This window comes from Furipterus horrens, unplaced genomic scaffold (genome assembly GCF_987537825.1).
Source record: "Furipterus horrens unplaced genomic scaffold, mFurHor1.1.pri manual_scaffold_2, whole genome shotgun sequence".
In the NCBI taxonomy this organism is placed as follows: Eukaryota; Metazoa; Chordata; class Mammalia; order Chiroptera; family Furipteridae; genus Furipterus; species Furipterus horrens.
Window position 1 is genome coordinate 8,843,323 of NW_028327172.1, and position 21,698 is coordinate 8,865,020.

At 42.2% G+C, this 21,698-nt stretch overlaps 1 protein-coding gene across 1 annotated transcript in view; it reads left to right on the forward strand.

Annotated features, from left to right (window-relative positions):
* Positions 1 to 14,049: 14,049 nt before the first annotated feature.
* PATL1 (PAT1 homolog 1, processing body mRNA decay factor) overlaps positions 14,050 to 21,698 on the forward strand; it is a 28,736-nt gene continuing 21,087 nt past the window's right edge. The window contains exons 1-2 of the mRNA XM_090260907.1: positions 14,050 to 14,200; positions 16,002 to 16,113. Coding sequence (XP_090117033.1) covers positions 14,186 to 14,200; positions 16,002 to 16,113 — 127 coding nt within the window. The 5' untranslated portion in view covers positions 14,050 to 14,185. The remainder of the gene's footprint in view (positions 14,201 to 16,001; positions 16,114 to 21,698) is intronic.

Consider the following 21,698-nt stretch of genomic DNA (forward strand, 5'->3'; position numbering starts at 1 on the left):
AGAATTAGTTCACCACTGAAATCTTTTTATTTTTTTTAAGATTTTATTTATTTATTTTTAGAGAAGGGGGAAGAGAGGGAGAAAGAGAGGGAGAGAAACATCAATGTTTGGTTGCCTCTTGCACCCCCAACTGGGGACCTGGCCCACAACCCAGGCCTGTGCCCTAACTGGGACTCAAATGTGCAGCCCTTTGATTCGCAGGCTGGTGCTCAGTCCACTGAGCCACACCAGCCAGGGCTGAAATTTTTTGTTTAATTGTAGTAAAATACACATTTCATAATATTAATAACTTTAGCCATGTGTAAGTACACAATTCAGTGACATTAAATGTGTAACCACCACCACTATCTATACCCAGAACTTTTATAGTATCCCCAACAAAAACTCTGTACCCATTAAATAATAACTCCCCATTATCTCCTCCTCCCAGATCCTAGTAACCTCTATCCTGCTTTGTGTCTCTACAAATTTGCCTATATTGGGTACGTCATATAAGTGTAATCATATAATATTTACCCTTCTGTGTCTGGCTTATTTACTACATATAATGTTTTCAAGGTTCATCCGTGTGGTGATACAGACTAAAATTTTTGCATTCCTTTCTATGGCTGAGTAACATTCCATTGTGAGTATACACCACGTCTTGTTTACCCATTCATGTCTTTATGGAAACTTGGACTGTTTCCATGTTTGGGCTCTTACGTACATGGGTGTATAAATATCCATTTGAGTCAGCACTGAAAACTTAAAGCACAGTATACCATTCCCAGACCACAAATCCCTCTGTTCTCTTAGTCCCTTGCCTAGTTATCAAGAGCACAGGCTCTGAGGTGAGATCAACTAGGGTGTAATCCATGATCTGCCATTGACCTTGAGCAAGTTCTTGAAGCTTTCTGCTTCAATTTCTTTGTCTATAAAGATAGCCCTAAGATTGTGGTGAGACGTAAATGTTTCTGCCCCCCTAAGCTCTCCATTTATGTTAGCAATAATCATTAATACGACTCTTCTTCCACCTTTTCAAGACTAGCTTGATCCCTCCGGTTCCCCCAAATGAGCATGTATCAGGCTTTACTCCCTGCCCCATCCAACCAAGATTTATGGTCCACCTCTTCCATTAGCCTTTGCCAATACTGTCACTATCCTTGGCTCCTTGACCTTTTGTCAACCTTCTTACCTTCTGTAATATCCAACATCTCTATCCCAGGTGGAACATAACTAAACAAAATCACCCAATTCTACTGACTGGTGCCACAAAATAGAAATGAGCTCATCATTCTAACCCATTGAAATCTTGGGAACCACAGAGATAGGATGTCTGAGAAACCCACCAGCACTAAGGAAAGCATGAATCCTCCCTTGCTGCCTCTTCTCAAGGGAAGAGCATGGCACTTTGGGACTTGCACTGACAGAATTCTGGGTTCCCTCTGTACTCTCACTCCTTCTCACCTCATTTCTGAACAATTCTCTGCCTACTTCGATCCAGTAGGTAGGGCCCCAAGAGGTTAACTTAGCCTTCACTTGACCATCCCTTGTAGGTCAATGTTTGAACACAAACAGAAATTGTTTGGGGATGTGCTATTCTAAACTGGTTTAGTTGCTACTAGACTTAACTCTATTTTAACTATAGTTTAAATGTTTACTCTCCAACTTTTAGGGAGCTCAGCAACATACAGTTTTACAAAAGAAATAAATAAACAAAACAAACTCATAGACACAGAGAACAAACTGATGGTCACCAAATGAAAGGGAGACGGGGGAGTGGTAGTGAAAAGGATGAAGGAATTAAGAAAAACAAATTGCCAGTTATAAAAAAATACTCACAGGGATGTAAGGTACAGTCTAGGGAATATAATCAATGAAATAATAACCATGTGTGGTGTCAGATGGGTACTAGACTTATCGGGGCAATCACGTCAGAAGTTCTGTCAATGTCTAATCTTCTGTTACACACCTGAAACTAATACAGTATTGTGTATCACCTGCAATTAAAAATAAATAAGTGCAGTCTTAATTTATCTGAGTAGAGGCTAATTTCATGCACCTAGACAAGTTCTAAGAATTCTTCAAAACTGAGCTACATGTCACCTGCAAACTGAGCCCATATTCTCATGCACACAGCTTTCCCAACCCTCCTCCAAAAAGGGCCGTCCTCTGCCATTTGACCCAGTACGAGGACAAGTCATGGGGAAAATGACTCTCCTGTGCCCTTGAGCTTGGAGCAGGCTCAATCTGCGATCACTGAGCACTTATCCTCATTGCTTCCTTTGGAGCTTGGCTAGTGTTATCTTGTCTCCCTCACTGCCTGAAATCTGCTAACTGTGGGACCTTGGAGAAATCATGGACTTGAGCACTCTCATTTTAAACGTGGGAAGAGCGCACGATGTATCTCAGAGTTGCGGCAAGAATTAAATAAGAGCCCCTGTCTGAAGTTGCCAAGCCCAATGCCATTCCTTCTTTGCTCTTCATTCCTGTTTTGTTTTTTAAGTTAACACTCTGATCACCCTCATGCCTGTTCATTACCGTGACTACTGAGTTGTCCCAAGAATGCTGTATTTACAATGGCAGTATTTGCTGGTCAAAGTGTGACATGGGTACTGGCAGAGTCAGCATCAGCTGGGAGCTTGGTACAAGTGCAGAATCTCAGGCCTCACCCCAGACCTTCCTAATTCTGTTAATAAGTATAGTAGTTTTAAACTATAATTCCTCACATTTTCTAGGTGTCAAATCATATCATCTGAGACCAATTGTTTCATTTGCTTGTCTCATTGCATGATTCAGAATCTCCAGGAAGTGCTGATTCATTCTGACAATGGGTGTCCTGAGTAGCACCTGATATTTTATGAACATAGTTTGGTTATTTCACCGATTAAAATGGCACCTGCTGTGAGATTTTAATACAGTCTTTTTCATAGAAAGAGTCAGTACATGATAGAGGGTTAAGCTCTACGGCAGGGATCAGCATATTTTTCTGTAAAGTCCCAGAGAATACATACTTCAGGCTTTGTGGGCCATACAGTATCACTACTCCGCCTTGCTGTTGTATTGGGAAAGCAGTCACAGGCAGTAGGGAAATGAACAAGTGTGGCTGTGTTCCAATAAAACATTAGTTACAAGAACAAGCAGCCTACAGATCTGGCCTGTAGGCTGTAGTTTGTTGATTCCCAGTTTAGAGTGGGACAGCGTAAGTTTGAATGTTGGCGCCATTATTTGCTAGTTGTATGGCCCTGGGCAAGTTATTCAACATCTTGGTCCTCGGTTTCCTAATCTGAAAAACGAGGGTATTAGTAGTCCCTCCTCCGCAATGTATTTGTGAACATTAAAGAATGCACTTGATGTACTTAGAAGAGCGCCTACGGCAGAAGCAGCATTCGCTCATGTAAGTGTGAGAGCATATATCTTTTCTGACTTATTCCCCATTGTACTCCCAGTTCCTGGCACAATAAGTACTCGATAAATATTTACAGAATTACTAAAAGTTAACTATGATGTATTTAAATAGTTTATTTCTGTCCCTATTTTATTCAGAGCTTTTATAAAGAATCTCTGCTGAAATATATCAAATAACTTTTCAGCATATTTTAACATAAATGTATTATTTGCCTCTTCTATTCAACATTATACTAGAAGTCCTAGCCAGGGCAATTACCCAAGAAAAAGAAAGAAAAGACATCCAAGTCAGAAAAAAAAAGTACAATTATTTGCAGATGACATAATCTCATACAAAGAAAAATGTAAAGACTCCACAAAAATACTGTTAGAATCTGTAGACAAATTCAGCAAAGCTGTAGAATACAAAAGCAACATGCAAAAATCAGTTTCATTTCTAACACTAACAACAAACTATTTGAAAAGGAAATAAAGATATAATCCCATTTATAATAGCAGCACAAAGAATAAAATACTTAGTAATAATTTTAAATAAAAAGGTAAAAGACTTATACACTGAAAACCATAAAACGCTGATGAAAGAAATTGAAGAAGACACAAATAAATGAAAAGATATTCCATGTTCATGAATTGGAAATTTTAATATTGTCAAAATGTCCATACTACTTGCAATTATCTACAGATTCATGCATTTCCTATGAATATTAAAATGATATTTTTCACAGAAATAAAAAAAACAAATCTGGAGTTCTAGCCAAGATGGAGGCGTAGACAGACAGACTGGGTCTCCCTCCACAACTGAGAAGGAACACAACTACCTCAAAACTAGAGACAACCAGAAGTTCCAGAAAATCAAACTGCATGGAAGTCCAACAAACAAAGATATAAAGAAGAAATACTCATCCAGACAGGTAGGAGGGGCGGAGCTGGAGCAGAGAGGACGAGGTGTGGTAGTGGCCACAGTGGTAGCAGCAGTCGTCGTCGGCAGCCGTCCGTCTCGAGAGACGATGGTGTAGCTTCTTAAGAGTCTATCTGCACCGCCGAGAATGGCTGTGCAGTAGGCCAACAGAAAGCACAGTCAAACATTTAAATAAGTGGAGGGACACCTGGGGAGCGCTCCCAGCACCAGACCAGACCACACAGCTCCCGGTCCCAGCACCAGGGAAAATCAAGCCTCATTGCTTCTGACTGTGCAGACCAGTGGGGGTTGGGGCAGAGGAAGGGACTGCCGGTCTCAGCAGAGTCCGCTTGTTTAAAGGGCCCCCAGGGTCCTAGAGCGTCCGCAGACCCACCCACTCTGGGAACCACGGCCAGGGCAACCGCTAGAGAGAGGGCCAGGAGTTGATAATTGTTGAAGCCAAGAGATGGGTACATGGGGGTTCACCATACACTTCTGCTATTTTGGTATTTTGACATTATTCACAACAAACAGTTTTTCAAAAGAGAAAAACATCTCATCAGGTGATTATAAAAGGACACGGTACATTTTGATTGTTGTTCTCAATTCTTCACTCTCTCCCTCTACCATGTAACCTTGCAGCGTCCAAGAGGGGACAGAGTAAATTAGCTGGCTTTATTGACATTGGTTTCGGTCATGTGACTCTCTCTCACCAATGGAATGTTAGCGGACGTGCCTGAGCACAAGTTTCTGCTGCTTGGTTAGTTTGAACAATCCCCTCACCTTCCAGTGAGAAAAGCATGTCCCAAGAAGCAGCTGATCCTCCAGTTTGGTCCCTAAACAAGACAAGTGTAGCAGACTTGAACACAGTCTGCAGCCTCAAGAGGAGTGGCCCCAGCTGAAACATAATCACCTGCTGAACAAATATAAATGAATGCTCATACTAGGTTTGGGATTAGAGTGTTACATGACATTTTTGCAGCAACAGCTGATTAATACAGGGTCAAACCATCCCCCCCCCCCAACTGAATATTTTAGGTAAACTTTTTCAATAATACAAATAATGACCTTTTTCTGTATTTCTGGTCATGAAGTTCATCTACAATGTTATGAGGCAGTTGACACAGGTAGGCTGAGAAATTTTTATTTGTGGATATTTTTCTACAAAGGAAAATTATAAAAAGAATTAAAACAAACTCTTATTCTTCATTTCTTGATGTCAAAAAGATTGTAACTACAGATTTTTGTTTTCTTTCTTGACATTCCAAAAGAGTCACTCCTGTTTCTCACGGGACTTGGTAAAAGGTAGCAAAAGCTCCTGTGTTATCTTTCTCAAGTTTTGTCTCTTTATCTCCAAATCCAAGGACAAATAACTAAATAGATAAATAAAGACAGAGGCCTGACTGTGTAGTAGAAGCAACCAGTGTTGCGGTGGGCGAGCTTCACTGCGAACATAAGGGCTCCTTAGTTTGATTTCCAGGGGTTGATCTATCTTTACCGATATGCCCAGTATGTTCAGTTTGCAAAATTAGCAATGAATCAGTGAATCCCATCCATGGAATCATTCCTCAACTGGAAAATCCGGGAATATGTGACCAACTGCTAACATGAGCCAGAGGGCATTACGGTATCTTTTGCAATGGAATTCAGTGTCCAATGTTGCAATAACTTATGAGGAATTATTTAAAGAAAAAGTCTGCGGCCTCCTCTAAGTCATCATTCTGATGAGAATTCCAACAGTTCTGATGAGAATTCCAAACATTTGTTGTTGTATCCAAAATAAAGAGGGAGCAGAGTAGAGAGAGCGGAGGGAAAGGAGATGAGGAGAAGGAGTTGTTCTTGGAGGTGAGGGAAAGTATGTATATTTTTTCAACGCTTAATACAACAGTTGCTAGAGAAGGAGAAGAAGAAAGAGAATGAGGAGTGAGGATAAGGGGGTGGAGGAAGAGAAGATGAAGCAAAAAGGGGGGGGGTAGAAGAAGCAGCTTTTCCCTTGGAGACAAAAATGTTAAATTACAGAGGATTCTGCTGGCTTCTCAATTATTCTAATTAATAATACGTACCTGGAAGCAAGCTGGTTCCTCTTCAGCTGCCACTTTACAACAGTGATCCTCAGAGTGTCGTCAGTTCCCAGGACCAGGAGCATCCGTATCACCCAGGTACCTGTTACAAATGCAAATTCCCAGGCCCCATCCCACACCTACTTAAATAAGTTGAGGGACACCTGGGGAGCACTCCCAGCACCAGACCAGACCACACAGCGCCCAGTCCCAGCGCGGGCAGACTTGAGCACTGACTTAGATAATGAGCATTAATAAGATACACAAAATTTCAGTGACAGTGTTTCCTAAACACAAGTGAATTAAGCTGTACCATGCTTGCAAAGGGAAAGTTTTCCTCCCACGAACCTTTTAAGTCACACTTTACGCTATGTGCTCTGCATAAATGAAAACCTGCCAAGGATGTAAAAAAGACTTAGTCACTTATTTATTCATTTGACAAACATTTGTGTGACATGATACTAGGCCCTAGAGGGGGAGAAATAAGATATGGTTCTTATCCTCCAGGAGATTATAGATCTATGCGAAAGAAGACATACATAAAACCAATGATCATAAAAGTAGAATAAAAGTTTGTTTTAAAAAGGTGTACTTGAATAAATAAAATATTTTTTTAAAAAAGCTCTGGCTGGTGTGACTCAGTGGATTGAGCACTAGCCTGCAAACCAAGGGGTCATTAGTTCAATTCCCAATCAGGGCACATCCCTGGGTTGTGGGCTAGGTCCCCGGTTGGGGGGCATGTGAGAGGCAACCAATCAATGTTTCTCTTGCACATCGATGTTTCTCTCCCTCTTTCTCCCTCCTTTCCCCTTTCTCTAAAAATAAATAAATAAAATCTTTAAACAAACAAAAAAGAATGGGAAATTTCAAGAACTGCTGAAGAGACTAATGGCAGAACTGGTATGATACCTTTATTTCTCCATTCATGCCGATCTGTCTTATTCAGGTTTTACTTTTAAAATAACATTTTCCATGTTTAAATACAGTACACATTCATTTTACTAAAAATAGAAAACATATAAAAGTAGACAGAAAAAGTTTAAAAATTATTTCTAACCCAATCAATTAAAACGAAGCTCAGATAACAGCTGGATACTTTATACATTATGTACATACTGTATTATGAGGAGTTTTATACCCTGCTTAATTCTCTAACTTGTGATACAAACATCTGCCATGCTGAAGTAGCCTTCTAAAATATGATTGTCATAACATATCCATTTATCTTTATTGGTATTTAGATGGCTACCAATTTTTCACCATTATAAATATCACTGTGATGAACATGCGTATATATAATTCATTGTGTATAATTCTGATAATTTCCTTAATGTTAAAATATTTTAAACCCCTACCTACACATTGCCAACTTGCATTCCAGAAAGACTACTAATTTATACTCCCACAAATTATTTTCAGAAGTAGTCACCCTATAATTTCATGGTCAACAGTGAGCTGGTTTCCTTCCTTTATTCCTTTTTCAGTCCTTCCTTCCTTCCTTCCCCTCCCTTCTTCCCTCATTCCATTTTTTCTTTCTTCCTTTCCTTCTCTTTTCCTTCCTTCCCTTTTCTTTCTTTTTTCTTTCTTTCTTTCTTTCTTTCTTTCTTTCTTTCTTTCTTTCTTTCTTTCTTTCTTCTTTATTATTTGTCAATTGAGTTTTACATTGGCTACCATTTACTCCTCTGCATTTATTACTACATTTATTAATTAACTAAATTGACCTTTTAGATATTTTAGAGCTATTTAAAGTGGTATGGGTTTTTCTAAGATTGCTTAAAGAATTTAAAGTCTTGGGACTCATCTGAGATTCTGCCCCAAAAAGCCAAATGAGGGAGTAGAGGTTATGAGTAGGGGTGGGATTGCAAAGGGGACTCAGCAAAAAAGAGCTGGATATCACCCGCTCCTAAGGAGGGAGCAGAGAGCTTCTTTCTAAAAAAAAGGAATATGAACTAGAGATAAAGGTAACTGCAGGTGATAGTCCCCAGTGATGTGGGGTTTTGTCCCCAAAGAACTCTCAAACACCTGTGAGAATTTCATTGTTGGTTAGGTAAGTGGTTAACTAAGCTCCATTGCTTTTCTTCCTTTTCTCTCGCTCCATTCTGCTTTAACTCTACAATGTTCAAATCTCTTATGCTTCTTGCCAACAGCCATATACGTGAATGACCTTGGGCACAGATTCTCCAGCCCCACAAGCCTTCAGATGGCTAGAGTCTCTGCTAACATTTTGACTGAAACTTCCTGAAACACTCAAGAGCTAGAATCACCCAGCTAAGCTATTCCCAGATTCTTGATCCTCCAAAGCTTTGTGAGATAATGAATGATTTTGGGGTTTGTTTGTTTATTTTGATTGTACATTTATTAAAGCTGGGGACAGTGAAGCAAGGAAGGGCTTAGGATAGAAGTGACCAGAAGGAGCCAAAGTGGGGCTCCTTTGGCTCTCTAGAAATGTTATAGGAAAGAAATGAGCCTAGGCAAGGCTGGAGGTTCAGAGGGTAAGCCCGGGACAGGCTGCCACTGCCCATTGCTTCCCTGGTTGCAAGTTTCATGGAGACCCTTAGGGTTTAGGAGATGCATTCCTGAGAGGGAAGAGAAGTGTGCGTGTGCTCCCAGGAGGGAGCACAGGCTGAGTTTTATTTTAGCTGCTATGTTTTGGGGTAATATTTTGCACAGCAATATATAACAAACACAGCATGTTATTGAATATAGCCCCCATCCTCTTGGGAGTGATTAGAATGAACACAGCAACTACTTACAAGCTGAATTTTAGGGGGATTTCACATGTACATAGCCTATACTCCACCATGGAAATCAAGGCATGCCCTTACCAAAGGTTTTATATACCCCAGCATTACAAAGGAATCCTCCTTTCCTGGGTAATATGGATAAATGAGGTGGTGATTATTTCCTCGTGCACCCCCATCCTGGCCCTGCTGTGCTCAAAGAATCAAAAGGAAATAAGGGAAGCCATGGGTACTGTAAGTCCCACCTCCTACCAGTTCAGTAACACAAAAATGTGCAACAAAACTGGCTTTCAGCTTTTATCATCCAATGCCATGATCTACCCAAGTAAATCACCATATTCCTCACCTCTACATGACAGCAAGACCCATACTAACACTGGAGAAATATCCATATAGACCATTCTTACTGTCAAGGCATGCTCAGCACTGGGATGCCCCCCTCCTAAGAATCCATGGCAGAAGGGTGGGCCTCCATGTTCTCTCACCCCTTCTTGAGTCTCCTTTTAATGATCCTTCACAGTTTCACCTAATAGATCTTCTATTTTTTATCTTTAAATCGTACACAAAACAAGTCCTTAAACTTTAAAATGCCGCATGTGTGCCTGCAGTAAGACAGAAAATCTAAAGTAGATCTGATGGGAGCTGGAGGAACTGTGGACCTGCTGCTGCTCCTTGTCAGGAGGTGAGCAAGTAGGTCAGGAACACGATGCACAGCTGTAGCAGTGCCTGGGAACCATCTTCGTTCAGGCTCCAGTCAGGGATTAATGAAATGTACCGAGTGTGATGTTTCTGTGGGATGTCCATGTGAATGTGTTGGTAGGGAGAGGGAGGCCGTGGACGTTCTAATACTAAATAGAATGCTAAGGTTTTGAGTAGAGTTCCATGACAGATAAGGTTCAGAAAATAGAAGAATAAGATCACTAGATTTTAGATTAAGGAACTAGGTATTTAAAGTAGTTAAATTTATAGCAACAGAAAGGATGGTGGCTACCAGGAGGAGGAAGAAATGGGAGTTGTTTAGTGGGTTATAGAGTTTCAGTTCTGCAAGGTGACAGTTCTGAAGATCCATTGTTCAACTGTGAATATAGTTAACACCACTGAACTGTACAGTTTAGAGTGGTTAAGATGGTAAATTTTGTTATAGAGCTTTTCTAACACAATTAAAAAATAATTAGTTCAGCCTAGGCAATGTTTTTCATTATATTTTATTGATTATGTTACTACAATTGTTCCGATTTTCCCCCTTTACCCCCTACCATCCTGTACCCCCCACTCCCTCAGGCAGTCCCACCATGGTTCATGTCCATGGATCATGTGTATAAGTTCTTTGGCTACTCCAGTTCCTAGACTGTACTTTACTTCCCCATGGTTATTCTGTAACTGCCCATTTGTACTTCCTAATCTCCTTACCTCTTCGCCCATTCTCTGCCACTCCCATCTGGCAACCATCAAAACACTCTCTGTATGCGTGATTCTGTCTCTGTTCTTGTTTGCTTAGTTTGTTTTTTTAGATTCAATTGTTGACAGATAGTATTTTTTGCCATGTTATTGCTCACAGTTTGGATCTTCCTTTTCTTAATAAATCCTTTTAACATTTCATATAATAATGGCTTGGTGATGATGAACTCCATTAGTTTTTTCTTATCTGGGAAGCTCTTTACCTGTCCTTTGATTCTAAATGATAGCTTTGCTGGGTAGAGCAATCTTGGCTAAAGGTCCCTGCTTTTCATGACTTTGAATATTTCTTGCCAACCCCTTCTAGTCTGCAGTTTATTTTGAGAAATCAGCTGACATTCTATGGGAACTCCCCTGTAGGTAACTTAACTTCTTTTCTCTTTCTGCTTTTAGGATTCTTTGGGCCATGCTTGTTTCCTCGTGTTCCCTGTGTTTGTTTCTATGTATTAGATAGAACTGCTGTGACTCCCTGTCTTGGTAGCAGGGCCTAATGTAGTAGGTGTCCTGTAGGGTTCGGTGGCACAGCCTCCCCTATCACCCAAGCTGGGTACTCAAAGTGTTTTATTTGTGTGGGCTGAGTGCACCCTTCTCCTGTTGTTGAGCCCTGGTTGCTGTTGGCAAGCCAATGGGAGGGATTTACCCAGGCCAGTCAGCAGCAAGGACTGACTGTGACCACTGACCACCAACCCCTGCCCTCTGTGGATCAGCTGTGCAGGGGCAGGGAGGTACTCCAATGTGGTCTGTAGCTGCCCACTGGGTGCAGAGGCCCTGGGGTTTCCGAGGCAGTACAGGCCAAGGTCAGCTCCCACCTGTTTTGTCGGGGAGCCACCCTGCCTGAGCTATAAAGCAATCTGTGATGGCTGCTACCTGTGCTGGACTTGGAGGTTCCCGGGTGAAGTCAAGCTGTGAATCTAGGCTGTCTGCTGCTAGTGTACCTAGGGCCACTTACAAGAGGCATGGGGAGGGGGGCTTCCTGAGGCCACTGTTACTTGTTTGAAAGAATTTAGGAAGTTGTGAAGCATGAGCCTAGACCAGTCATTCATATGGAAAATCCACTGTTAACAGCTATAAGTTGGGTGGAATAGAGCCTCAGGAGATCTCATGGGCAGAGCAAACTGTTAGCCAGGTTGATAAGAGTCTCAGATATGGTCCCCACCTGCTGGCTCTGTGACTGTCAGGGGAGGGTTCAGAAAAGGGATAATGGCCTCTGCCCACCTTTCTGTCTGGGAGAAAGCTGTCCCCCAGCTCTGGCATTGATGCCAGACACTTTTATTTTTCCCGGTATGCCACTGGTGCCTTTCAAGCTGCTGCGTTGGTGCTAGAGCTCAGAGGGAATGAGTCTGAGTAATTCTGTGTGTAGGTTCTTTAAGAGGAACTGCTTAGGACTCAAGAAGTTTCTTTCACTGACTCAACCTCCACTTGTTTTTGCAGCCAGAAGTAATGGGGACTTATCTTCCTGGCACTGGAACCCTGGACTCAGGGCCTGGTGTTGGGCTGGGACTCCTAGCTCCCAAGATACCCCTTCCCAATTTTTATCCACCGCATGTGGATGTGGAACCAACCTTTTTCATGTCTCCGCCCCTCTGACCAGACTTGGGGGATGTGGTTTCTTTAATTCTGTACTTGTCAAGACTTACATTCAACTTGATTTCTGACGGTTCTGAGTGATGGCTGTTCTATAACTTAGGTGAAATTTTGATGTGGTTGTGCAAGGAAGTGTGCCATGTTTAATTATGCTGCTATCTTGACCAGAAGTAAAAATTCTGATGTCCAACACAATGATCAGAAAATATAATCTGTAGCCTCAAGAATTAACTAACTTTCTGTCAAGGGCCACATACAGTAAAGACGTTAGGCTTTGCTGGCTCAATAGTCTCCACTCAACCCTGCCTTTGTTGCCTTAAAGCAACCAAAGGCAAAGGCTGTATTCCAGCAGAACTTTACTTACCAAAACAGGCTACTGGCCAAATTCGGCCAAGGGTCATAGTTTGCCACCCCTTGGTTCACATGACACCAATTCTTTAGTCATTGTTAAGACCTGCTGTTACCTAGCACAAGTTCAGTAATGCTCCATGCATGCTTGAAAATCCACGATCTTATCCTTGGCCTGCTCCACTTCTTTAAGGTGCAGGCCTGGCCCATGTAAACAGAAGCTGTCACAGGATTAAGAGATCGGGTATTTGGAATCAGACAGACCTCAGATGTCAGCTTTGCCACTTGCTCTGAATCGGTTTGGGACAAATTATTTAATGTCTCTAACCCTCAGGCACCTCATCTTGTAAAGTATAAAAAATAATAGTACCTATCTCATGGGGTTGGCATTAGGAAAGATTTGATTTGATAATCAATATAAAGCACCTAACATCATTATCAGGATTGGCATTACCTTACTGTTGAACCACTACTCTGAGGCAAATCTCATTAAATCCATTTTACAAAGAAACTGAGACTCAGACCTATTTAGGTCGCTTGCCCCCAAACTGACAGCTGGTGACACAAAGCACCGATTCACACCGAAAGCTTTTATTTCCAAATCCAAAGTTTCCAGCACTCAGGCTCTGATTAATCCAATCCCACGAAGAGGAAAAGAATTTCCTGTACGCCACTCCACCGGAAGGCTGCGTTTTAAGACACCCGAGAAAGGAGTTGCGAAAAGCAGAACTCATTCTTCGTGGTGCCAGTCCTTGGAGGAAGGGTAGAATTCCGCGAGCTCTAAGGCTGAAGGGGCACGGGAGGTACTAGCAGACGTTACAAACCACCCAGACTTCTGGAACCAGTGTGCGGGGGATTATAATATAACCTGGACACACTTCTCTGGCTTTGATCCGAGTCTAAGGAGGGGGTTTCACCCAGGGGCGCACCCACGCCGGCGCTTCTCCGACGCCATGACCTTGCTGCCCACGGTTGTGCGGCTTTTTGGCTGTTCCCCCGCACGTGCCTGGGGCGCCTGGCGCCTAAATAGAATCACCCTGCTTGACCCTCCCCGAACGTGCCTTCGGCTTTTTAAAGAGCGGGCGCCGTGGCCACTCTGAGACACAAATCACAGCCCAGACCTGCTGTTGATTCAGCAGGTGACATTTCAGCCCCTGTGGATGACCTTAACTTTTCGATCTATTTTTTCCCTCCAGGGCTGCCGGGCAGCCCGAAGACCGTGTTGGACGATGGAAAAATAGCCCAGGAAGCTCCATTTCTCCAGCCGAGACAGCCTGGAGCTCTTCAAAGCCGTATCCTGTGACAATCACAAGGGTTTTCTCCGCCCCGACGGTGACGGAAAACCCGTGACTCTGACTTGAGCGCCCGGCGGACGCAGAGACAACGGGGGCGGAGCTGCAAGTCGATACGCGAGGAAGCCCCCAACAGGCGGCGCGTGCGCAGTCTCAGGCCGCGGGACCTACTTCCCGCCGCTGAGACTAGGAAGCGGGACGCTAAATCTGTCCCCGCGTAGACGCCGCGGGCGGCGCAGAGCCGGGTGGCCGCCCTCCCTGAGGCGCGCCTGCGCACGTTCCCACGCACGCTCCGGCGTACGGCGGCGGCCAGGGGTCGCGAGCCGGTGGAGGACCCGCGCGCGGAGGAGCCCGGCGAGTCAACTCTTCTTCCCTCCCTTCCCCACTCCCCTCCCCGCTCCCTCCCCCCCCTCCCCAACAATGTTCCGCTACGAGGTGAGCTGTTGCGACCGGAAGTGACCTCTCCCTCTCTCAGGCGCCCCTTTTCCTCTCTTTTCCCCTGTGCTTCTGTCCCGCGTCCCTGGCGGGGGGAGGGGACGGGCGCTGGGGTCCGCGGGACCCAGAGGATCGCGTCTGGTCTGGGGTCGTGGGTTTATCCGAGAGCCGTGCGCCGGCTTTAGGGGACGGCACAGTACTATCTGTTGTCGCTGGGGCGAGTTGGCCTCTTTTGAGGTGGGGAGGTCCCGCTAAGTGCCTTACCCACACCACGCGCTGGCCCCACCCCGAGAGGAGCTGCAGAGGGGAAGCAGTGCATCCACCTGGTGGCTCTTCTGGAGGAAGAGTCCCCGGGGAAAGCCCGGAGATCGGTTTCCCGCCCTGGGTCCGTGACCACTTCTCCCACACACACCCCCGTACACACAGCAACCACCGGGTCACCGGGGTCTGGGCTTGCCCTTCGGGTCCGCAGACTGTTTACTAAGGAGGCCTCGGCGTCGGGAGGGGGCGTGTCCAACAGAAGTTTGTTCTCGGCGAGTGGAGGGAGACGTGGGGTTGGTGGCGGTCCCGGTAATGTAGCAATAGTCAGGAGTCCTGAACCTGTTACTGATTTCACTGTATGACCTTGAGGGACTCCTGATCTCTGGACAAAAAGACTGGATTGTAGAGTAAAAGAGCTGATCTAGATACTCCCTCAACGTCGTCCCAATTTAAGGAACGAGTGGTTTGATTACGTAGATCTTGGTGATTCGGGGAGGAGTGCTGCTGGATGTTGTGTGCCTGCTTTTGTACGTTTCGGGGGGCGTAAGGTGGCCGGAATGGCCCTTTGGCCTAACCTTTGTTTGGGAACAGCCTCGCTAAGAGGTAGCCAGGCAGGGTATGTCACAACGCTGCCTTCCGATTGTTAAGTCTTGGAAAATTCTGGACGCCTAACTTGATACTTGATAGGAAGTGGCTGAAGACCAAACCAGCTTCGTGTAAACACGGAGAGAGATGATGAGAAGTGGTAAGCAGTTGCCAGAAGGAAAGAAAACTTGGGAAATCAGTTAAAAACTGAGGCGGGAGGAGGAAATTTTAACATAGAGCCCACGCGAGTTGTGGTGATACCTGGGGTTGTTCAGCAATCCGCAGTCTGTGCCTAAATCGGCCTCATTTGATCCTCATGACTGGGGTGGGTGACCCTGTTCCTGTGTTAGCGCTGAAGGGACGGGCATGCCAGGTGCTCAAAAGGCATTGTAATGAATTAATTGCAGCGACTAACTGGCCCAAGTTCACACCATGGGAGTTTGCTTCATTGTGTTTGAAAGTTTTAGCTTTCTGTTTTATTACCAGTTTGGGCCTACATATAGGAAACAGAAGGGTTCGGGAAAGAGGGAAAACGAAGAGAAAGCTTTAAAAGGGAATGATAGTTTGAAAACATGACATGAATATGGAAAATCTGTGTTGAAAAATACACTAAAACTCAAAGTAGTAAGGTATTTATTTTCATTTGTTATTACTGTTAACCAGTGATGTAAAGGAAGCTGGCAGACCATGAGGAGGAAATGGTCTTATTAGACTCCTGAGAGAAATGGAATGTTTGGCAGAAAAGGTTAAATGAAATAAGGAATAGGAAAGAGAAACTGAAAGGAAATAAGATCCTGAGATTTTCTAACGTTGGGGAAATTGGAGGATTAAAAAATGCCATCTTTACAAAAACTCATAATGAAGCTGTTATGTTGGTTGGGAAGATAAGATGAACATTTTTAGAACATTTTGCAGCGGGGTTGCAAACTTCATGAATAGCTCTTCTTTTTTTCAGTCTCTGGAAGATTGTCCTCTGGATGAAGATGAGGATGCATTTCAGGGCCTGGGAGAGGAAGATGAAGAGATTGATCAATTCAATGATGATACATTTGGATCAGGTGCAGTTGGTAAGTGACATCTTTTATATCAGCTTGATATTTTGCTGTTTTCAAATGCTCTCTTTTATAAGTGCCTTGTCTTAATAGGAGTAACCTCAGCCACTGACTTTGCAAAATATTCCATTCTGGGGCTTAGAATAGTCTAGTGCTGACTGGAAGCATCACCCCTTCTCCTCTGGGCCTCATTTGCCTCATATATAAAACCAAGTGTTCTTTAAGTCTTGTTTCTTCCTGCTCTATGATATGCTGCTCTAGGTTGACACTATGAAGAATTCAAATGATTAGAGAAGTAGACATTCTACAAAACGTTTAAAATAATCCTAGAAGAGGGAGATTTTTATTTGTGAAACATGTAACTTAAGGAAAGCTAGTGAGCTAGGAGGAAATTCAGATTCAGATATGTTTTAAAATTCAGTCGATCGGTAGTATATATTACACAACCCTGCTATTGTTTTTCAGTATCTTCAGTAAAATCCTTTTATTCCAAGAACTTTGGTGATAGAAAATTTTCCTAAGTGAGAATAAGAGGAAATTTTCCCATCCGTGGATATAGACAAATATTCTAGGAGTTGGAAAAGGTTATAAAAAGTTTAAGAGCCAGCCTATTCTTAGAGGTCACAAAGCTGTGATTACTGAGATGGGAAATGTGTAGAGCTAGCTTATATGATAAAGTTTGATAATTATAGATCCTAGGACAAGTACACTAATAAGTTAAAATTTAACTGTATATTTAAAAAATGAATAGTTAAGATTAAGTGCAAATGTTTTTGCTTTGTTGATATTAAAAACAGCAACAACTTTTTTGCTGGAATATGTAAAGTATGTGTGACTTCTTTGGAATAAAGCACTTCTGTCTATGCAACAGATATTAAAAAGTAATATGAAGAGAAAATTTAACAGTAATGGGTAGTCCGAAGATGTTGAATATTAAAAAGGTCTTTTTTTTTTTTTTTAGGTTTTATTTATTTATTTTTAGAGAGAGGGCAAGGGAGTGAGAAAAACAGGGAAAGAAACATTGTGGTCAGTTGCCTCTCTCTCTCTCACACACACACACACACACACACCCCACGTCCTGACTGGGTAATCAAATAAGTGACCCTTCGGGTTGCGGGACAATGCCCAACACACTGAGCTACACCAGTCAGGGCCAAAAAGAGGTCTTAAAAGTGACAGAATGGTTACTGGTTTTACAGTGACCTTCGCAGCTTAAATTTATCAAAGCTTAGACAGAGTTGAAAGAACGGGCAAAAATGAGAGTATACTATTGTCAATCAGAGTTTACACAGTTCTGTAGAGAGCTCAAAACTGCCACTGTTAGGGATGGCAAGGGAAGTGTTTCAGGGAGAAGGATAGACTCATTACAGAAGGGAATCAAAGACCTTTTGGATTCTAGCCATGGTTTAGGAGGTGAGATCATCCAAGGACAATGACATGATCAGGATGCTGTTCTCCCTCCATGGAGATCACAGGCAAAGCCATAGAATTGAATTACAAAAGCGGGGAACTGGTGTGGATGACAAATTGTATTTATAAGTTAATTTAGTAATAACCCATAGAATACTATAGAAGCTACAGACATTCTGTGCGTGTTTTTAGAACTCTCTTTCTCTTCAATTATTATACTGAATCTTAGTCTCTTTTTTCTTTTTTTTGATAACCCTCACCTGAGGATATGCTCATTGATTTGAGAGGGAGAGAGAGAAACGTCAGATGTGTGAGAAAAACATCTATCGGTTGCCCCCCATTTGCGTCCCCAACCAAGTATCAAGCCTACAGCCTTTGGGTATAGCACTCCAATCAGCAGAGCCGCCTGGCCAGGGCCTGAGTCTTACCATTTGTAAGCAGATTCCTCAGTATTAAAATGAAGTTGATGAGCGCAGCATAGTAATGTCTTCAGTTTTGAACCTGGGCAGAGGAGGAATAGTCTTGCCTTCTCGTTGACTTCCAGAGTGCAGCAGACAGTCTTTTTTTCTTAGTTTCTATGTTTCTCGCAAGATGGGGAAAATACTGCCTGAAAAGGATGCTTGAGTTATGGTGGAAAGAAAGAAAAGTACACACAACTGTGAAAGAACCCCTGGGGTTACACAGAAGAGAACAGGGAGTGGAAAGCAAAGGCAGTGGAATAGCATGTGGTTAGCCCACTTTGTACCCTTGGGCATAAGGGTGATTAAGAAGGATTTCTTGGTTAACAGAGTTTATAATGAAAAAATTTGCAAACATGAGCCCTTTCCATTGAGTACAAAGTACTTGAATTGTAAAGTTAAAATCTTAATTCCTCATACCATCTCTTCTTCATAACATCTTGATCTAAATAGTATAAGGGTTTATAAAAGGGAAATTGCTCTAAGTCCACCTGTGTCTTTAATACACATCTGCAAGTAGGTACACAGTTGATGCAGAGAATTTAAACCAGGAGATAAAATGTCAGACCTTTGTTATATGTTTTGGTTTGATGATTTCTAATTCAAGAACTGAGTGTCTTGAATGAAACCTGTCAACACAGTAGCTATTTTAAGTTGCTGGCTACAAATATTCTGATGTCACCTTTCCTTAAGAAACTTGTCACTGTCTTCTGCTGGGGAAATCGTTTGCTTCATCTTAGAGCAATAAATGGGCCCCGGTAATCTCAACTGATTCTCTAAAAATAAATGCTTACATTTACAAGATGCTTGTCATGTGCTAGACACCATTCTAAATGTTTTACACAAAATCCTCACAGTAGCCATGTGAAGTAGGTACTGTTATTTTCCTCATTTTAACAAATGAGGAAGGGGGGAAAAGGAGGAAGGAAAGTGACAGAGAGATTAAGTAACTGTAAATGGAATCAGTGCAAACCACCAGTTAAAGCAGCCTTTGGGGAATCATCCGGCACCTCCTGCCTCTTATGTGGAAGGATTCCCCATCCTTCCTACTTTTATTGATAGCTACTGTAATCGTTAGGGACTGAGAGTGCCTTAAAATTAAACCACCTCTACTTCCTAATCGTTTTGTTTTTATTTAAAAATACCTGTGAGCTGTGGCCAGTGTGGCTCAGTTGGTTGGAGCGTCGTCCTACACACCATCAGGCTGCAGGTTCGATCCTGGTCATGTCGCATATGGGAGGCAATCCATCCAAGTCTCTCTCACATTAGTGTTCATTTCTCTCTCTCCCTTCCTATCTAAAATCAATAAACACTTTAAAAAAGATTTTAATAACCCTGAGACAGATTTCAGGGGAATTAATAAAAGTATAAGTTTATGGGAACAATCCGGAATTCACTGACCCACATCAGGGTATAGGTTAATGAGTTGAAGGAAAACAGGTGTCCCTTCCCTTCATTTCTCTGGTATTCTTTTGCCTACTGTTTATCGTTTTGACCAATGTGGATTGAGGTCCAGTATTGGTGTATCTTAGTAACTGTGTTTAGGTCATTTGAAAAAGTACATAGTGAAGTATTTTCTTCTAGTGAGGTTTGCCATCTCTGACATTGCTTCCGATGGTTCTTCCCTAGAGCAAGTAAATCCTGAGGTGGTGATGGGTAGAATTTATGGGACAGATTCTGTTACTTACACGTTTGAAAAATGAACAGTTCACAACAGCCATTCTCACAGAATATGGCTATTTAACCAGTGTTTTTAAAATGTCATTATTAAGGACAAACAAGACTTCATTTTGGGCAGGATCTGGTAAAGTTAGTAAAGGTAAGTATGGAAGCAGTGAATGAAAACAATGCAAATTAGAACTCTGCTGCATTAGAATCAATCCATTAACAAATTAACTTCTTAAATTTGGAAAATAAATGTAAAAACATTCCTGTTTTAGGATTATAAACTCCCTTTTTTATTTTTTGGCATTGCTGAATTAGTAAAATTAACAAAAAAAATTTGCCCTTTAAAAACTTCCTTGCACTGGCTGGTGTGGCTGAGTGGATTGAGCACCAGCCTGAGAGCCAAATGGTTGCCGGTTCAATTCCCAGTCAGGGCACATGCCAGGGTTGTGGGCCAGGTCCCCAGTTGGGGGCATGTAAGAGGCAACCACACTTTGATGTTTCTCTCCCTCTCTTTCTCCCTCCCTCCCTTCCCCTCTCTCTAAAAATAAAAATCTTTTAAAAAAATAAAAACTTTCTCAGCAAAGATGGCACAAATATTAATGTCACAATTGATTTTTAATTACAGTATTTTTAAATAATTTTTTGCTGATAACTAATTATTTAAATTAGTACTTAATTTTTATCTCAAGTGGATTTTCCCCTTTACCACTTGTAGTATATTTATATCTACCACAGTACCCAAAGACTAGACAGTGGTTCTGATCATACCAAATTGTAAATTTGGAAATTTCACTTCCCTCAATTTTTGGATCAGTGTTATGTGATACATTTTTATGTAGTAAAAATAGCAGATTCTAAATGTTTATAATCTGACCCTAAAAGGGACTTAACCTACTTAAATATTTGCTTAAGATGTTAAGATATGTATAATAGTCATACAGTATTAATCATTATATTGAGAATTTGCACATAATCTAAATTTCCATCAGTAGGGAAAAGCTAAATTAGCTTGTCAATAGAATAGAATCTTATATAAGTATTAAAAAGGATGAGATAATATTATCAGTAGCTACATGTGTGTGCATGCATGAAAAGATGTCCAAACTGTATTGCTTATGTAAAAAATAAATAAGTTAAAACTTAACATACCTGTGGAATTGTGAGGAAACTTCCACTTTCTAAATGACATATTTATGGGATGTAAAATTTTTTTTTTTGTAAGCAGGAAAAAGAACAAAGGTAATTTTAATAAGTTGCATATGAGCCGCATTTATTATACCCTATATATCAGGCATCGTTTTTTTTTTTCTTCTAATGAGGTATATAGGAAAATTATATGGAGAGAATTGTCATTAAGGACACTTTTTGAGAATTATTTGTTCCTATGTTAGTTATAAAGGGAATTACCTTATTACCCCTCTGTTGAATTTTATTGGACATACAAAACAAAACTAAAATCAGAATAAAATATGTAACATTAAAGAATACATGAATGCTTTGTGGATAAGAAAGTAGTGCATGGTTTAAATAAGGGGAATGTACAATTAAAATGAAAAGGTTATTTAGGGAAGGCGTCAATAAAAAGAAAGGTGACTGAACTTGAACGCTGAGAGGAGCAAAGCAGTGAGTAGAGTTTTTATGACAGAAGCAGAATAGCATGATGAGATCGAGGAGCCCTGGAGTGAGAGAAGGGGTGGACATAAGGCCTGGTTTCTGAGAAGCTGATAAAGGGCTCTGAAGGTACTCTTCTCTGCTGTAGCAAGACTCCTGTGTTGGCATGAAGAAAACGAGACAGCACCCCGCTGCCCGTGCTACAGACTGTATAGGAGTGTACAGCAGTTGCAGACACAATTAAAATAGAGGAGAAGCTGACTCGCGTCCGGGTCACCATCACCTTGGCCTTGGCATGCTGGGGCGGCTCCCTGGCAGTCCTCCATGCTTCCAGAGTCGCTGCCCCCAGTCTGCTTTCAGTGCAGCAGCCGGAGTGACTCTCTCAAAAGGTCAAACCACATGACAACCTTCAGTGGCCCAAGAGACCCTGAAGCAGCGCCCTTCTGCTACCTA